Source organism: Neopsephotus bourkii, unplaced genomic scaffold (genome assembly GCF_033783945.1).
Source record: "Neopsephotus bourkii isolate Nb327-2 ecotype Australia unplaced genomic scaffold, CSIRO-AGI_Nbou_v1 NB_998, whole genome shotgun sequence".
Taxonomy (NCBI): Eukaryota; Metazoa; Chordata; class Aves; order Psittaciformes; family Psittacidae; genus Neopsephotus; species Neopsephotus bourkii.
The window spans coordinates 1,668,001-1,680,850 of NW_026901490.1; the positions used below are offsets into that span (position 1 = coordinate 1,668,001).

At 35.1% G+C, this 12,850-nt stretch overlaps 1 protein-coding gene across 1 annotated transcript in view; it reads left to right on the plus strand.

Moving 5' to 3' along the window:
- The window catches only part of TRIP11 (thyroid hormone receptor interactor 11), a 32,453-nt gene extending 21,929 nt beyond the window's left edge, over positions 1-10,524 (plus strand). The window contains exons 16-20 of the mRNA XM_061359902.1: positions 5,319-5,400; positions 6,207-6,321; positions 6,852-6,974; positions 8,278-8,425; positions 9,872-10,524. Coding sequence (XP_061215886.1) covers positions 5,319-5,400; positions 6,207-6,321; positions 6,852-6,974; positions 8,278-8,425; positions 9,872-10,080 — 677 coding nt within the window. The 3' untranslated portion in view covers positions 10,081-10,524. The remainder of the gene's footprint in view (positions 1-5,318; positions 5,401-6,206; positions 6,322-6,851; positions 6,975-8,277; positions 8,426-9,871) is intronic.
- The last annotated feature ends 2,326 nt before the right edge of the window (positions 10,525-12,850 follow it).

A 12,850-nucleotide genomic window follows, 5' to 3' on the forward strand; every position in this document is an offset into this window, starting at 1 on the left:
TTTGACATAGACAGGGGAATACAATCAGGTAGAGAAAGGGTGTGCTGTTGGCAAGAGATGTAGAGGGAGCAGTTCTTGCACAGATGTGAGACTGAAGAGATTATGTTGAAGATCTTGGACGTATCTTTGGATTGTATTTTTAGCTCTCTTTTAAAATAAACTTCCTGATTTCTGATATTTTGAAAGATACCTTCTGCATTGCTCTCAGATTAAGTACTTTAATATTTGGTGAATGTAATTACTTTGGGTTTGCCAGAAGAAAGAGTTTTGAAGAGCATTTGTAGTGAGGGTGGTCAAATGTTGGACTAAGTTACCCAGAGACATGGAGTGTCTATCCAGAAAGATACTCAAAACCCAACTGGCCATGGTCCAGGATGGGCTGCTGTAGATGATCCTTCTTGAGCAGAGGGTTTCGGACTAGAGGATCTAGAGGTCCCTTCCAACATAAATTTATTTGATTTTGTGATTCTGCGAATATTTTGGGGTGTGGTTTTGTGTTTGGGTTTTTTCATGTTGAGCATTAAAATTATAAGAAAGCCTAAAAAGACACAATAATCTTTTACTAAAAAACTGTGCAGTGTATCTCTCTTTTATAGCCTTCCACTATTTAGTGTAATCAAATGGAAAAAATTGAGGGTAGCTTCTATACTGTGTATTTGAATATCAAACATCAGTAAGATTTATAAACTGAGGCACTCACTTTGAGGTGACAAAATAGTTATATGAGTAACATAAGGTCAACTTTTTTTCCTACTACTGCATTTTAGTTTTCATGAGAAAAGTGTTATAGCATTAGCTAAAGTAGGATTTAGAACTAATAATAGTTCTTCTGGATTTCTGTACTTACATCTTAGCCCTGACATGTAATTTTGCCTGCAGGGTTCCATTAAACCAAGAGAGAAAGTTAACTTCTCTTTGTCTAGTTCCGTGACAGTTTTGCTATAGGTGAATTTATTAACAGTACTGACTGCTGAGGGAATATTAGGCTTTTTTCTTTCTTTTGTTATTGTCTTCCTGTATCTTTTCCTTCTCTGTTTTCCCAAATGAGCTTTACTTTGTCTTTCACTCTTTATTGTGTGGGTCACCATATTTTGCTATTACTGCAGTGTCCTCTGCTATGGTCAGGCTTTTACTGAGCACATGGGCTAAGTCTAAAACCAGAGGAAAACTTGTGGTTGGTCTCTGAAGCATCTCCTCGAAAAAAGGAGTTTGAACAGCAAAGATTTGCTTATTCTCTATGGTTATTTAGCAGATTTTACTTTCTGAGTTTTTTTTCCCCCATGCCTGGGGAATTTTGAGGGGATGACTTTAGTTCAGGTTTGCTGGGGCAAGACCTGGAACGTCTCTCTGCTGGATGCAGTGGGAAGTCTTCCCCTGAACATACAGAACTAATAATTGCTTTTTATTTTTAAATTATGATTTATCTTACTCTTGAGATAAATAATATTTTTTTGAGCATACTTGCTTATGATCATATAGTTGATGTGTAAAGTCATTTGAAAGTCTTCACAGTTGGAGCACAAACTATTAAAAAGTTATGACTTCTCTACTATATAGTTGAATGAATAATTTAAGTACTCAAAATTAGTTGTGTCTAAGTACAATTTGGCATCCAAATAGGAATGCTTTCCGAGTTCACATATTAATTTTACAAGCTAAATTATATTTCAAGCTGCTGCATGAATGTACAGCTAAACACGTTTGGTTTTAAATTGATGTATCTGTATATTTTTGCCTTGCCACAGACATTCACAGTAAAAAATTTCATATACTGTGGATGGAAATTAACTTTGGCATAGGCAAATCTAGCACTCTCAATTGGGAAGCTCTTTATTACTGGTTAATTTTGATTGCAAACCTTTGTATATGAAAGCAGGAGGGATTTGAACTTTAAGGGGAAATGGAATCTCAGTATTTTATCAAACTATGTTGTATTGGCAAGCAATTTACTTGTTTTAAAAAAAATTTAAAGGGGATGGTTGCATAAAAGAAACAGCACTTTAATGTTGTTGTAGAATAAATCATAATTTTTATTGAGGAAAAAAAAAGACCACTCCATTTCTCTATTTACACAAGAAAACATATAATAGCTTATTGAAAATTGTCCAAACACATTCCCAGACACAGTTTTGTTGGCCAAATCTTTTGAAGGATTTCTTTATGGATTTTTTTGGCAGGAGAAGTTATTTTAATGGAAAAGTATAAGATGTACCAGATGCAGTTTTCTGGATTGCCATAAATGGTTAACAGATTATTGGAGGCTGTTGTAAATGTCTGGTTTACAGCAGGCCATACTGAATTTTGGCTCAGGTCTTTTCTGTTATTCAGTCTTTTCACATACACGAAGTACGTGTTTGATTCCTTTTCAACTCTTAAGACTCTATTTTAGAAGGAAATATTCCATTTAAAAAATATGTTTAATGATGAAGTTCCATAGCCACTGTGGATGGAATATAGCTGTATAGCTGTCCTTAAAAGTTGGTCATCTTTGATATGAAATCTTTTTTGCCAGGAAAAAGAAAAATAGAAGACAGCAGTGACATTTCATCTAAGTTATTGATACGTTTGTTCTAAAATTTATCATGTGAATAAAAATTGAAAAGTAAACTTGTGATTGTTTTGCTTTGTAGAGCAGCAATAGCAACAGCGTAAGATTTACTTGAAACTTATTTTCAGATTTTGGTTTTTGTGTCTTTCTGAGACATCAGTAGTTTAATTTTTTAAGCCACTTTTACTCTGTGGAGACCCAAATAGGAACTAAGCTTCCATATACGCTCCTACAACTGTTAACATTCCGTAATTATATTGCAGATGTTTTTGTGGGCCTATTTAACCACATTTACAAAGTAGCATAATTTTAAGTAACTTGAAACCTTGAAAGCATGGATTAATTCTCCTGTGCCTCACCCTGATGTTTTGAGAGAGGTGAATGCTGCAGGGCAGTCATATTATTGGAATGGATTTCAATGCATATGGATGTAGTTGTTACAATATATATTGTTGTATAATACATATATTTTTGTTTGGTTTTTAACTTGTTTTGAATAAGGAGCTTAATACTTATGTTACTTGAGTAAGAATTTTCCCAGCATGATACTAGTTAGTTTGTTCTACTCTGTACTCGCTTTGTATTTGTGAAGTAGAATGTCTGTATAAAGATGTGGAGTATCTGAACTAGGTTGCAACCATTTCACAGCTCAGCTCTTCCATGTAGATACATGAAAACTCTATGAGGGTTCTAATGGAGTAACTGGTGTTAGTTGAGAACCATGTTGCGTCAGCGTAGTTGTGGCATGCATTTATTAAAATTGAAAGTCATGTGGAAGCTAAAGTGGAATGTTTTTCATGCATCCCAAATGATTTGAAGGGTATAAAACTTCATGAAAGTCACTTTTCTTACAAATATATTGAAGCTTTGTGGAAATTAACTAGAAAATAGATACAAGAAAAGTGTATCTTTTTTGTGGGTTTTGTTCTTTAAATGAAGCATTGCTGATTGGTATGAGCTCAAGAAGTGTTAAAATGGTAGGGAAATTTGATTGGCACATTTTCCATAAGATTTGAAGGTAAGTATTCAACCTTATAGAGGGAGATTTTGTACACTGTTGATGAAACTGTAGGGTAGAGTTGGTCTTCACATGGACAGTCCATGTTATAATATACATGTACTTTTGTACGTCTGTTAGAAAAAAGAAAAAAAAGAGGTAGTATTTTGCAGAACCACAGTGTAATGAAAAATTGCATTTTTGCTGTCTTTAGGTAATTTGTAGTTTATCTTCGAAGGATACTTTGTATCCTGTAGTAATTTGTTTTCTTGTCTGAGAATGTTACATTGCCAGTGTTCTTGAATCCTGTGTTTAGGGATTTAAATGAAATAAGTTTTTATAGTATTTCTACTCTGGCTTTTTTGTACAAACTTGCATAGACCTGAACATCAGATGCTTTTATCCAGTTTTTAGTATATCTGATTTTTCCATAAAGAGAATTTTTTGTGCCTTGATTCTTTACAGTGAGAATGTTGTAAAATACTTACAGCAAGTAAAGCTTTCAGGAGGGTTTTTTAAATTATTTATTTATTTAGGGCTTTATTTTTGAGTTTTGTGGGAGGTCAGAGAAAGCCTGAGTTACTGACACAGAATGACTGGGGTACTTAAGTCTATTCTGTATTTGACCTAACCAGTAACTTGTGTCTGTGGACTTTTGGAATGATGTGAGGCTCAAGTATGTAGATAGTAGGCAAATCATAGTTGAAGTTCAGGAATTTCAGAAAGCTGAGAAGTTATAGCACTAGTGAATGCAGGACCTAAACCCTTCTAATAGTTCCTTTTTCAGGTTTGTTGTGAGGAAGAATAGTCCTTTGTGTGGGCCAAGAGTGTCATGATCAGTATTGCGTTATCCTAGATGAACTGATTTCAGTGCAGCCACTACAGAATAGTATCAGAACTTGAGGTCAGCTTGACAAAAAAAAAAAGGCAGAAAATTTGTGCAGTGGCTCCCAGCACACTGCTACACAACCTCATGTTAATAAACTTATAATACTGGCCTTTTCATTTAATTTGCAGGCCATGATGCCTCACTGAAAGTGTTTGCCATTTTCCTCTCAGTTTTGTCTTTGGTTCATGGTAGATGTGCCATTTTTAACTGAATGATTATATTCCCAGATATACAGGAAATCTGGCAAGAAAGGAAAGCCTTTCTTGCCAGCATACTCAATCGTGAAGCACAGCAGTGTTTCTAGGATGCATTAGTGTGTCCCAGCATGCTGTTCCAAGAGCTTACATCAGTTATCAGTAACAGGAAAGGTCCTAACAGAACAGAACCACACCAAGTAACTGATGTTGCCCTGCTAGCTGGTAATTCTCCTGGGAGACTGGAGAACTCCTTAGTACTTCAAGGCTCTAGCAACTTGATAGTGGAGCATGCAGATTTAGGTAATATTTGAGGTTAAGTACTGAGGTCAAAATACCTGATGCCAACATGCATCATTGGTCAGATGATGAGAAAGATTGCCAGCACAGCACTATAGACCTTGATCAAGAGTTTCTTTCCAGTTCTGTGTTACCTAGGTGGGATAGAGCAGTTCATCACACTTTCTGCAATTGATCCATTTTCTGTGTATTCCTGTGCTTGAAAATTGAGTATTATTCTGAAAATTTTAGCTTATGATTTCAAATAATGATTACTTAAGTTGACATTTTCTTAGAAAAAAGAGCTAATTTTGTTGGTTTGGTTTTTGCTTGTTTTTTAAAGCACTGTCATTAGTAGTAAGTTTTGCAACAAAGTTTATATTTTCGTTTATTTGGTGTTCCATTTTATAGGTGAGATCAGAAAAGAAATGTTAGAAGATGTACAAAATAAACTAATGAATCTTATGAACAGCACAGAAGGAAAAGTGGACAAGTAAGTCTTTAATGAAAGATTTGGTGTACACTTTTGGTTTTCATTTCTCACAATGTACAGATATGTTACTAGCACAGATGCAAGAGCAGTGCAATACTGTGCTTTGTGTGTGACCTTGTAATTATACTTTGATTATTTTGACATTTTTCAGTTTCTTGGTGGCTGTAAATAGTAATTTTGATTAGTAAAATAACAGTGTAAATTTTGATTACTGATGTGTTCCTTAAGTCCAAGTGCTCTTCAATAGCATGAGCTCTGCAAATGGAGCTTAAAGTTCTTGATAAACATCTGTTACCATGTTTAAGGTGTGAACAGCAAGCCCTTTCATGTAGCTAGCAATACCTGGATGTTTTGTAAATCTCTCTTCTTTAGTAATTTTTTTCCCCCTTCTCTTTACCAATTAGAACTGAAATGGGGGATAGGCAAGTTGGTTTCCCTGCCCTCTTCATTTACATCTTGATCTGGGAATACACATAAGTATCTTTTTAAATGCTCTCCTGAATCCATATCTTAGGATAAACTCTTTCCCTGATTGTAGTACCTACATCAAGATTAGTGCATTTACAATGTATTTTCATCTTTTTGTGTACGGTATTTCTAGAACTGTCCAAATTGACATCTACTATATAAGAAATGTTGTAACTTGTAGTGGAGGGAAGTGAGTTACCCTTTTAGTTCCTTGTGTTAGATTTGTTTATTTGGATTATTGTAAGTTAGGCAAGAGTATGAGGAATAAACGCATCAGTATTACAGTATCAACTGTTATGTAAGAGCAGACTGTGTAACAAGCTTCCTTTGTTCTGCAGGCTCCTGATGAGGAATCTCTTTGTTGGACATTTTAATACTCCAAAAAATAAGCGTCCTGAAGTGCTAAGGTTAATGGGCAGTATCTTGGGAATAAAAAGGGAAGAACTTGATCAGGTAATGCTTTGCAGAAAAGTAGACTTCCTTTTTTATGTGCAGTATCTTTATCTGAAAATAGAATGACTTGCTGCTAAACTAAATGCCCCTGCACATCTTGTGGGGAAAGTGTGGGGTTTTTTATGTGGGACACACTGATCTTAATGGAATCTTCTGATAATATTATTTTAGTAGAATGGATCTGAATTTGTTGAGGAATGCCAACACAGAAAGAAAGGGATTTAATTTTGTGCTGTTGTGTATAATAGCTGGAATATGTCTGTTACAGAAAAGTAAGCCAGTTTTATATGTAACACTAGGTATTGTGAAAAATGTGGGGCTTATATTTTTAAATAAAAAGCCATGGTTTTAGGTTGCCAGTCTTCTGGAGGCAGAGAAGAACGTTTTAACAGTAATTGAAGTATGTATCTGTAGGATTCCGACATAGTCATGGTGAATAAATATAATGAGCACAGTGTTGCAGTTTCCTTTACGTGCTGCTTTATTTTTGGTTTTCAAATTATTAATTATTTTTTTTTAATACTTTGTAGTTATTATCTGAAGACCAAAGAGGAGTTACAAGATGGGTCACTGGCTGGCTTGGTGGAGGAGCTGGGTCAAAGAGCGTCCCTAGTACACCTTTGAGGCCAACTCATCAGAACATTTTTAATAATGTAAGAATTAATTGTGCATTCTCTATGCTTGAGTGGAAAAAATGGGGCAACTGTATATTAATGCTGATGTTTGGTTCATCAGTATATTGAGTTACTGATGCTACTGTATCTTGCATTATTTGCTTTGTACAATTGCTTTGGTGTAAGGGTTTGGAGTTTTTTTGGTTTGGGTTTGTTTGGGGTGTTGTTTGTTGTGGGGTTTTTTTCTCACTAAGTAAATAAATAGCATTGATGACAACTGTACAGTATTAAGTGTTGGGCTAATACAGATATCCAGTTACTGTTCCACTGGTTCCTGGGATCACTGACTTCTTACAGTATGTACTTTATCTTGCAAACTGACAGTGCTGGAGGTTAAATATACGTGGTGGTGTGGAATTCTATAATACTCAGGCAGCCATGACATTATATTTTGATGACTATGTTTCCATGTGCTTGAGATTTCATTTGAAAGTTTTTCTTAGGTGCTGCAGCTAGTCCTTCTTACATGCAGCTTATAAAGTTGATATTTTAAGCTTTCAAATACTGTAAAGCAACAGTTCTCATAGCGTGATCTGTGGGAGCAGTTTGTCTATTGAACTTTCTGTTTTGCAGGCCAGTAAATAATGCACTCATGGATAGAACACTGAGGGACTGGACTTTTTGGATGAACCTTAAATATTTTTCTTGCTGAGCTAGAATAGTATGTTGACAATTGAGTCCTGTAAAATATCATAAAAAGGGTAGGGATTGGTTTTTTACCACTAAAATACTATAGGCACTTAAGCCACCAGAAGATTGTGGTCTGATTAACTACAGATGTAAAAGAGGAAAATAAATGCTTTATTAAGCCAAAACTTTTTTTGTGATGGTACTGACACCTTAATTGTTTTTTTATTCAAGACTTTTTGCCAAATAAAGAAAGTAGTGGGTTTTAAGAGAAAAGTTGCAAATTTATGTTTCTGGAGGAGTGATTTGCTTGAGCGTGATCACAGGAAATAAATATTGTAATATCAGTCATTAGCAGCATGGGATGCTTTAAATCCATAATGGAACTATGGCGGAAGCATGTGTGTTATCTTTAGAATTTTATTAATTTCACAAAAATACTACTTCCTGAGATCACAAAACCCTGTGTATTTTGTAAATAAATTTCATTGTCAATCAGTAAGGACTATTTAGTACCAAATACTTAGTACTAAGTACCCACACAAAATTTTTGGGAGGCTGTTGATGCCCTCTTGGTGTATGTGTGTTTGTGTTTTAACTTACATACTTTTCAACAGAGCTTCAGTAAAATGTACTAACTGGTAGCCTCTTGTAGTCTTTTTCAGAATTGTTTGTGAAATTCCTCGAAACAGAATCTTGCCCAAGTCTTCCTCCACCAAAGCTGTCTGTTCCTGATACGAAACTTTTAGGAGCAGCAGGAACTGGTAAAACTATCAGTACTCCATCCAACATTCAAATGCAAGGTAACGTTTGAAGGAAAACTTGAGTTCTTGCACAGAACATAAATAACTAAAGGTAGAATTTTCAGGGGAATTTTGGTGATTCTGTGCTTCCTCTTGTGAGCTGGGAATTTGATTTCTCCCTTCCCCCCAGCTCCCTACCTGCAGTTTCATACTTTCTCTTCTATTTCTTTTTTTCCTTCGCCCACCCCTTCTTCCCACTGCTTCTGTAACCCGCTTCCTGAAATCTCAATACAGAAGATCATAGGGATCAAATTCCCTTTGATATGGAGAGGCTCTAACAGCACCTGTTAGAGCCAAACAGATGCTGTGCAGACAACTCCATATGGTATATCACTGAACTCAATTCTGATTTTTGGCATCCCTGTTTATCAGCTTGGGTCTTAAAGAGTGAAGAGTGCAAGTAATAGGAACCTGGTAGTGCCTGTCTGTTAGATAGAATCTGGTTCCTCAGGGAGGATGGACATAAAATCAGTTAAGTATATGGCCTGATTTGAGATCTCTGTAAGCTGTGCATGAGTGTTAACTTTGACTTTTTCCTATGGCAAAGAACAATTATTCTTATATTATGCTTGTTGAAATGAATGCATTTTTGTCTAAGTAATGCAAGAACTAAAAATTCTTTTATGTACTTTAAGACTTGACTTTAATGCAGTCCTGCCGATTTGCAGAAGCTTGTTTTGATTCAAACTTTTACCACTGAATTAAAAAAAAACCAAAACCTACAACCCCAAAACCCTGTAAGTTGTATAACTCTACAGAGATAAGCTAAAAACCCACTTTGAATTTGTATAAAATAGCTGTATGTTACAAAGTATAAATATTTAATTCATAATGTGAATTAGATATTTATATTATGAATTATTATATTTATGAATTATGAATTAGTATTTCAGTGTGAATACTAATTCATCTCTGAAAGGAGCATGTATTTATTTTCTTAATAAACCTAAATTGAGTTTAATTTTCTTTTTACTCTTTTTTTCCATGTACTACAACAGTAACACAATAGGTAAACTACCTAGTTTACTTCGCAAAAAAAAAATAATTAAGTTTAGCTCAATACAGGAGCTAAATTTCTGGGTGTTTTAAGTTTTTGTTTCTGGAAATAAACTGTATGGTAGCAGTTTTTACGTGCTGGACACAAGTGTCAGTAGGATATCCACACAGAAATGCAGTCAGTCTTGTAACTCATGGCCTGAAGTGTAGACATAGGAATTTTTCAGTAAAAGAAGCAGTGGCAGATGAGATCCAAGATAAGAGAGAATAGAGAGAATGAAAGTCCTTGAGAGTGCTTACAGTCTATAGCAAGAAGATAGGATTTTCATGTTGCAAAAATAATAGGCAGTTTTAGAGCTTGTTTGTGAAGAAATCCTGTAAAAACGGGTAGAGTTATGAACGCTTTCTAACAAAGTGTTTTCATTGTTGGGTTTTGTTTTTATATTTCAGGTTCCACAGTCTCAGTAATGGGCAGGAGACCAGACACAAATCCATTTTTAGCACCTCGATCTGCAGCAGTGCCTCTCATAACACCTGGCAGCAGTTCTGGACATCTGCTTATGAAACCTATTTCTGATACACTGCCCACTTTCACACCACTGCCAGTGTCCCCTGATGCCAGTGCTGGTGCTGTACTAAAAGACCTCCTGAAACAGTAGATAATCTTGTACCAATATGATGATAGTAGCACTTTAACGAAAATGAGAACACTATGATGTATATAATTTACCACAATGAGGCCTTCTGTAAAAAGTCACATACTTGTTTTCAAATGTATCTAGCTTTTCTTTTAATTACAAACTAACCAGTGTTTTGGATATTCTAATGGTGGCATGAACAGCTGCCTTCTTTATAGTAGGAGTTCATTTTGGGTGTGGGTTAAATGTTAAAATGAGAAAAAAAAAATCCATCTTGTTGCTAGATTGTCAGAAGACAAGTAGAAGGACATTTAAACCTTAGTTATACTCTGAGTTCTTTCAGTTATGCATAGACAGCGTTGACTCTTTGGTGTTGAGATTCGTTTTTCCATTTAAATGATCTGCCACTAACAGTGGCCTTCAAGACCACAAACAAAAAACAAAAAAGTCTTCAGCCAAAATGAATTGGTCACATCTGGGGCAATTTGAGATATCTTAATCTTATTTTGCACAGACTGTTTCATTTCTCCTCCCCTTTTCCCCACCCCAGACAAATGGCTGCTTTCAGCAGTCAAACCCATCAGCACCAAGGAGTTAATTGTGGAAGTGACTGCTTCATTTTCTAGAGGTGTCCATGTGAGGAAGAGTGGGTAATTTAGCAAAAGATAGGTTCACATATATAAAGACATTGTACTGTAATAATCTGAGATGTATATTTGAAAGACTTTTTATCTTGTCGGATTTTGTAAATCCAAATATAGGCTTAAAGCTTGAACACATGTATAGAATTTAAAGGGAAGAAGATGCTTACTTATCTCGAATATGTAAATAGGTCTTTGTAAGACCAAGACCAAAGTCAATTATTCTGTAAATTGTGCTGCGATCACTTGTACACTCTGTTTGGCAGGTAAAGAATGAAGTTGCATACTGAAGGATAAAAGTCATCTTCAAAGTGAATCTGAAATACAACATCTTCCATTTAAAATATGTAATTTCTAAATCTTTTTGTGTCATTCCTTGTTCAGTCAGTGTTAAGGTAACTGTTGTGCAAGTTCTATATTAGAACTGTCAAACTTCTCATTTTCATTAAGATTCTGGATTAAATAGTTGTAAGATTTATATTTAAATAAAATCAATTGCTGAAACTTGTACAGAATCAGCCAAAATAATGCAGGAAGTCTTTGCATTTATGTAGAGGTCAAGTAGTGATTTTCTTTTGCTGCCTTGAAATCTAGCAGATTTTTAATTACTGTATTTACCTTAAGAACTGCTTGAGTTGCTTTTCTTCAGTATGTCAAATGTTTCATGGAAGACTACATGAAGTTGGAAGTGGATTGACCATATTGAATTTTTATTTGAAAGTTTGGCAGTTAAATTTCTGGAAGGGTAGCAGCTGCACGTGGTATACCAAAGGAAGTTCTGAATTATGTAATAAATGTAACACAGATTTGAAATGACCTTGGCTGAGAGCGTTCCAGTTTGGTACTTCAGATATATCTCATCATTTAAACTGGAATGATATAATACTTTTTTTTTTTTTTTTTTCCTGCAACAAATACAAAGAAAACTGAAATCTGACGGCTTTTGTGCAGTCTCTCTTGTCTTGTAATCATGTCTATTTAAAGATATATATATATATATAACAACTTCAGAATAAAATCACCTTTTGGTGAGCCAAAGCAGAAGGAAATGTTTAGTTTTTAAGAACTATGTGACATACAGTATGAATTACAGATGGACTCATGTTGCTCACTGTCCTCTGAATGTACTAACTGAGCAGATCTTTATTGTGCAAATTTCAGTTACTCATTAAGCTACTTCCTTAAGTCCTAGGTGGTCTGTTGAGCTATGGGGAAAATTCCCATGGCTTAAGAGGTTTCTGTTCTAGGGATGCTTATGTTACAACTAAATTGCTGGGTCTTGTTGCTTTGTTAGAAATCAAATGTGCTCTATGTTCCAGGCAGTACTTTTGCATTGAATAGTGTAGAACAACTTCAGTGCCTTGTTGGTCCTTAGACCATGTCACAGATTATTCTAACCTTTCAAGATTTGCTTTTATTGAAAGATTAGCAGATGTATTTTTTCCTCTAATTTTTCTTAGTGTTTACTTTGTGCTTGATAACTGTTTCATATGTATTTACCTTGCCAGTTTCCCACATGTAAGTATGTGACTCATGTAGTCTATCCTGTTAATTGTGTGGGTCTTTCACACAGAGTATGTGTGTGGGGAGAAATTCTCCCTGGAATTTGAGCAGGTGCAGTAGTTGAAAACCTTTGTTCTTTGACTTAATTTTTCTCTTTCACCTTGCTTTTTGCAGGGTAAAAAGACTATGGTCCTCCTAGTTCTGGTCTAACAAGCTGTCAGTTATCTTCAGTGATAAGGTAACAGAATTCTAGTAAAGAATTAATTTTGCAAACTTGATATAAAGAGAAAAAATAAGGATTAGGATTTTCTGTACTTCTCTTTAGACTCTTGTATTTTGCTGTTCTTTGCTCATACTGCATTCTGTCCAAAGAGAAGGAAGTAACTGGTTAATCTTCCAGTTGTTACTGTAGGAGAATGCACAATTTCTGTGCATTGTTTTTATTTTTGAGGTGTTTTAAGTTAAACTCTTTGCATTAAACCAGTTAGCTACAGGCATATAATTTGGCACATTATAGTGACCAATGTAGGAAAATTTTTTTTTAACCAAATATTAGTTCCCAGCCTGCATTTTTGTCAATGCTTCTTACTCATTTTCCTGACCCATTTTGCATAGTTACCAGTAAGGCAGGCTACCTGGAGCACATG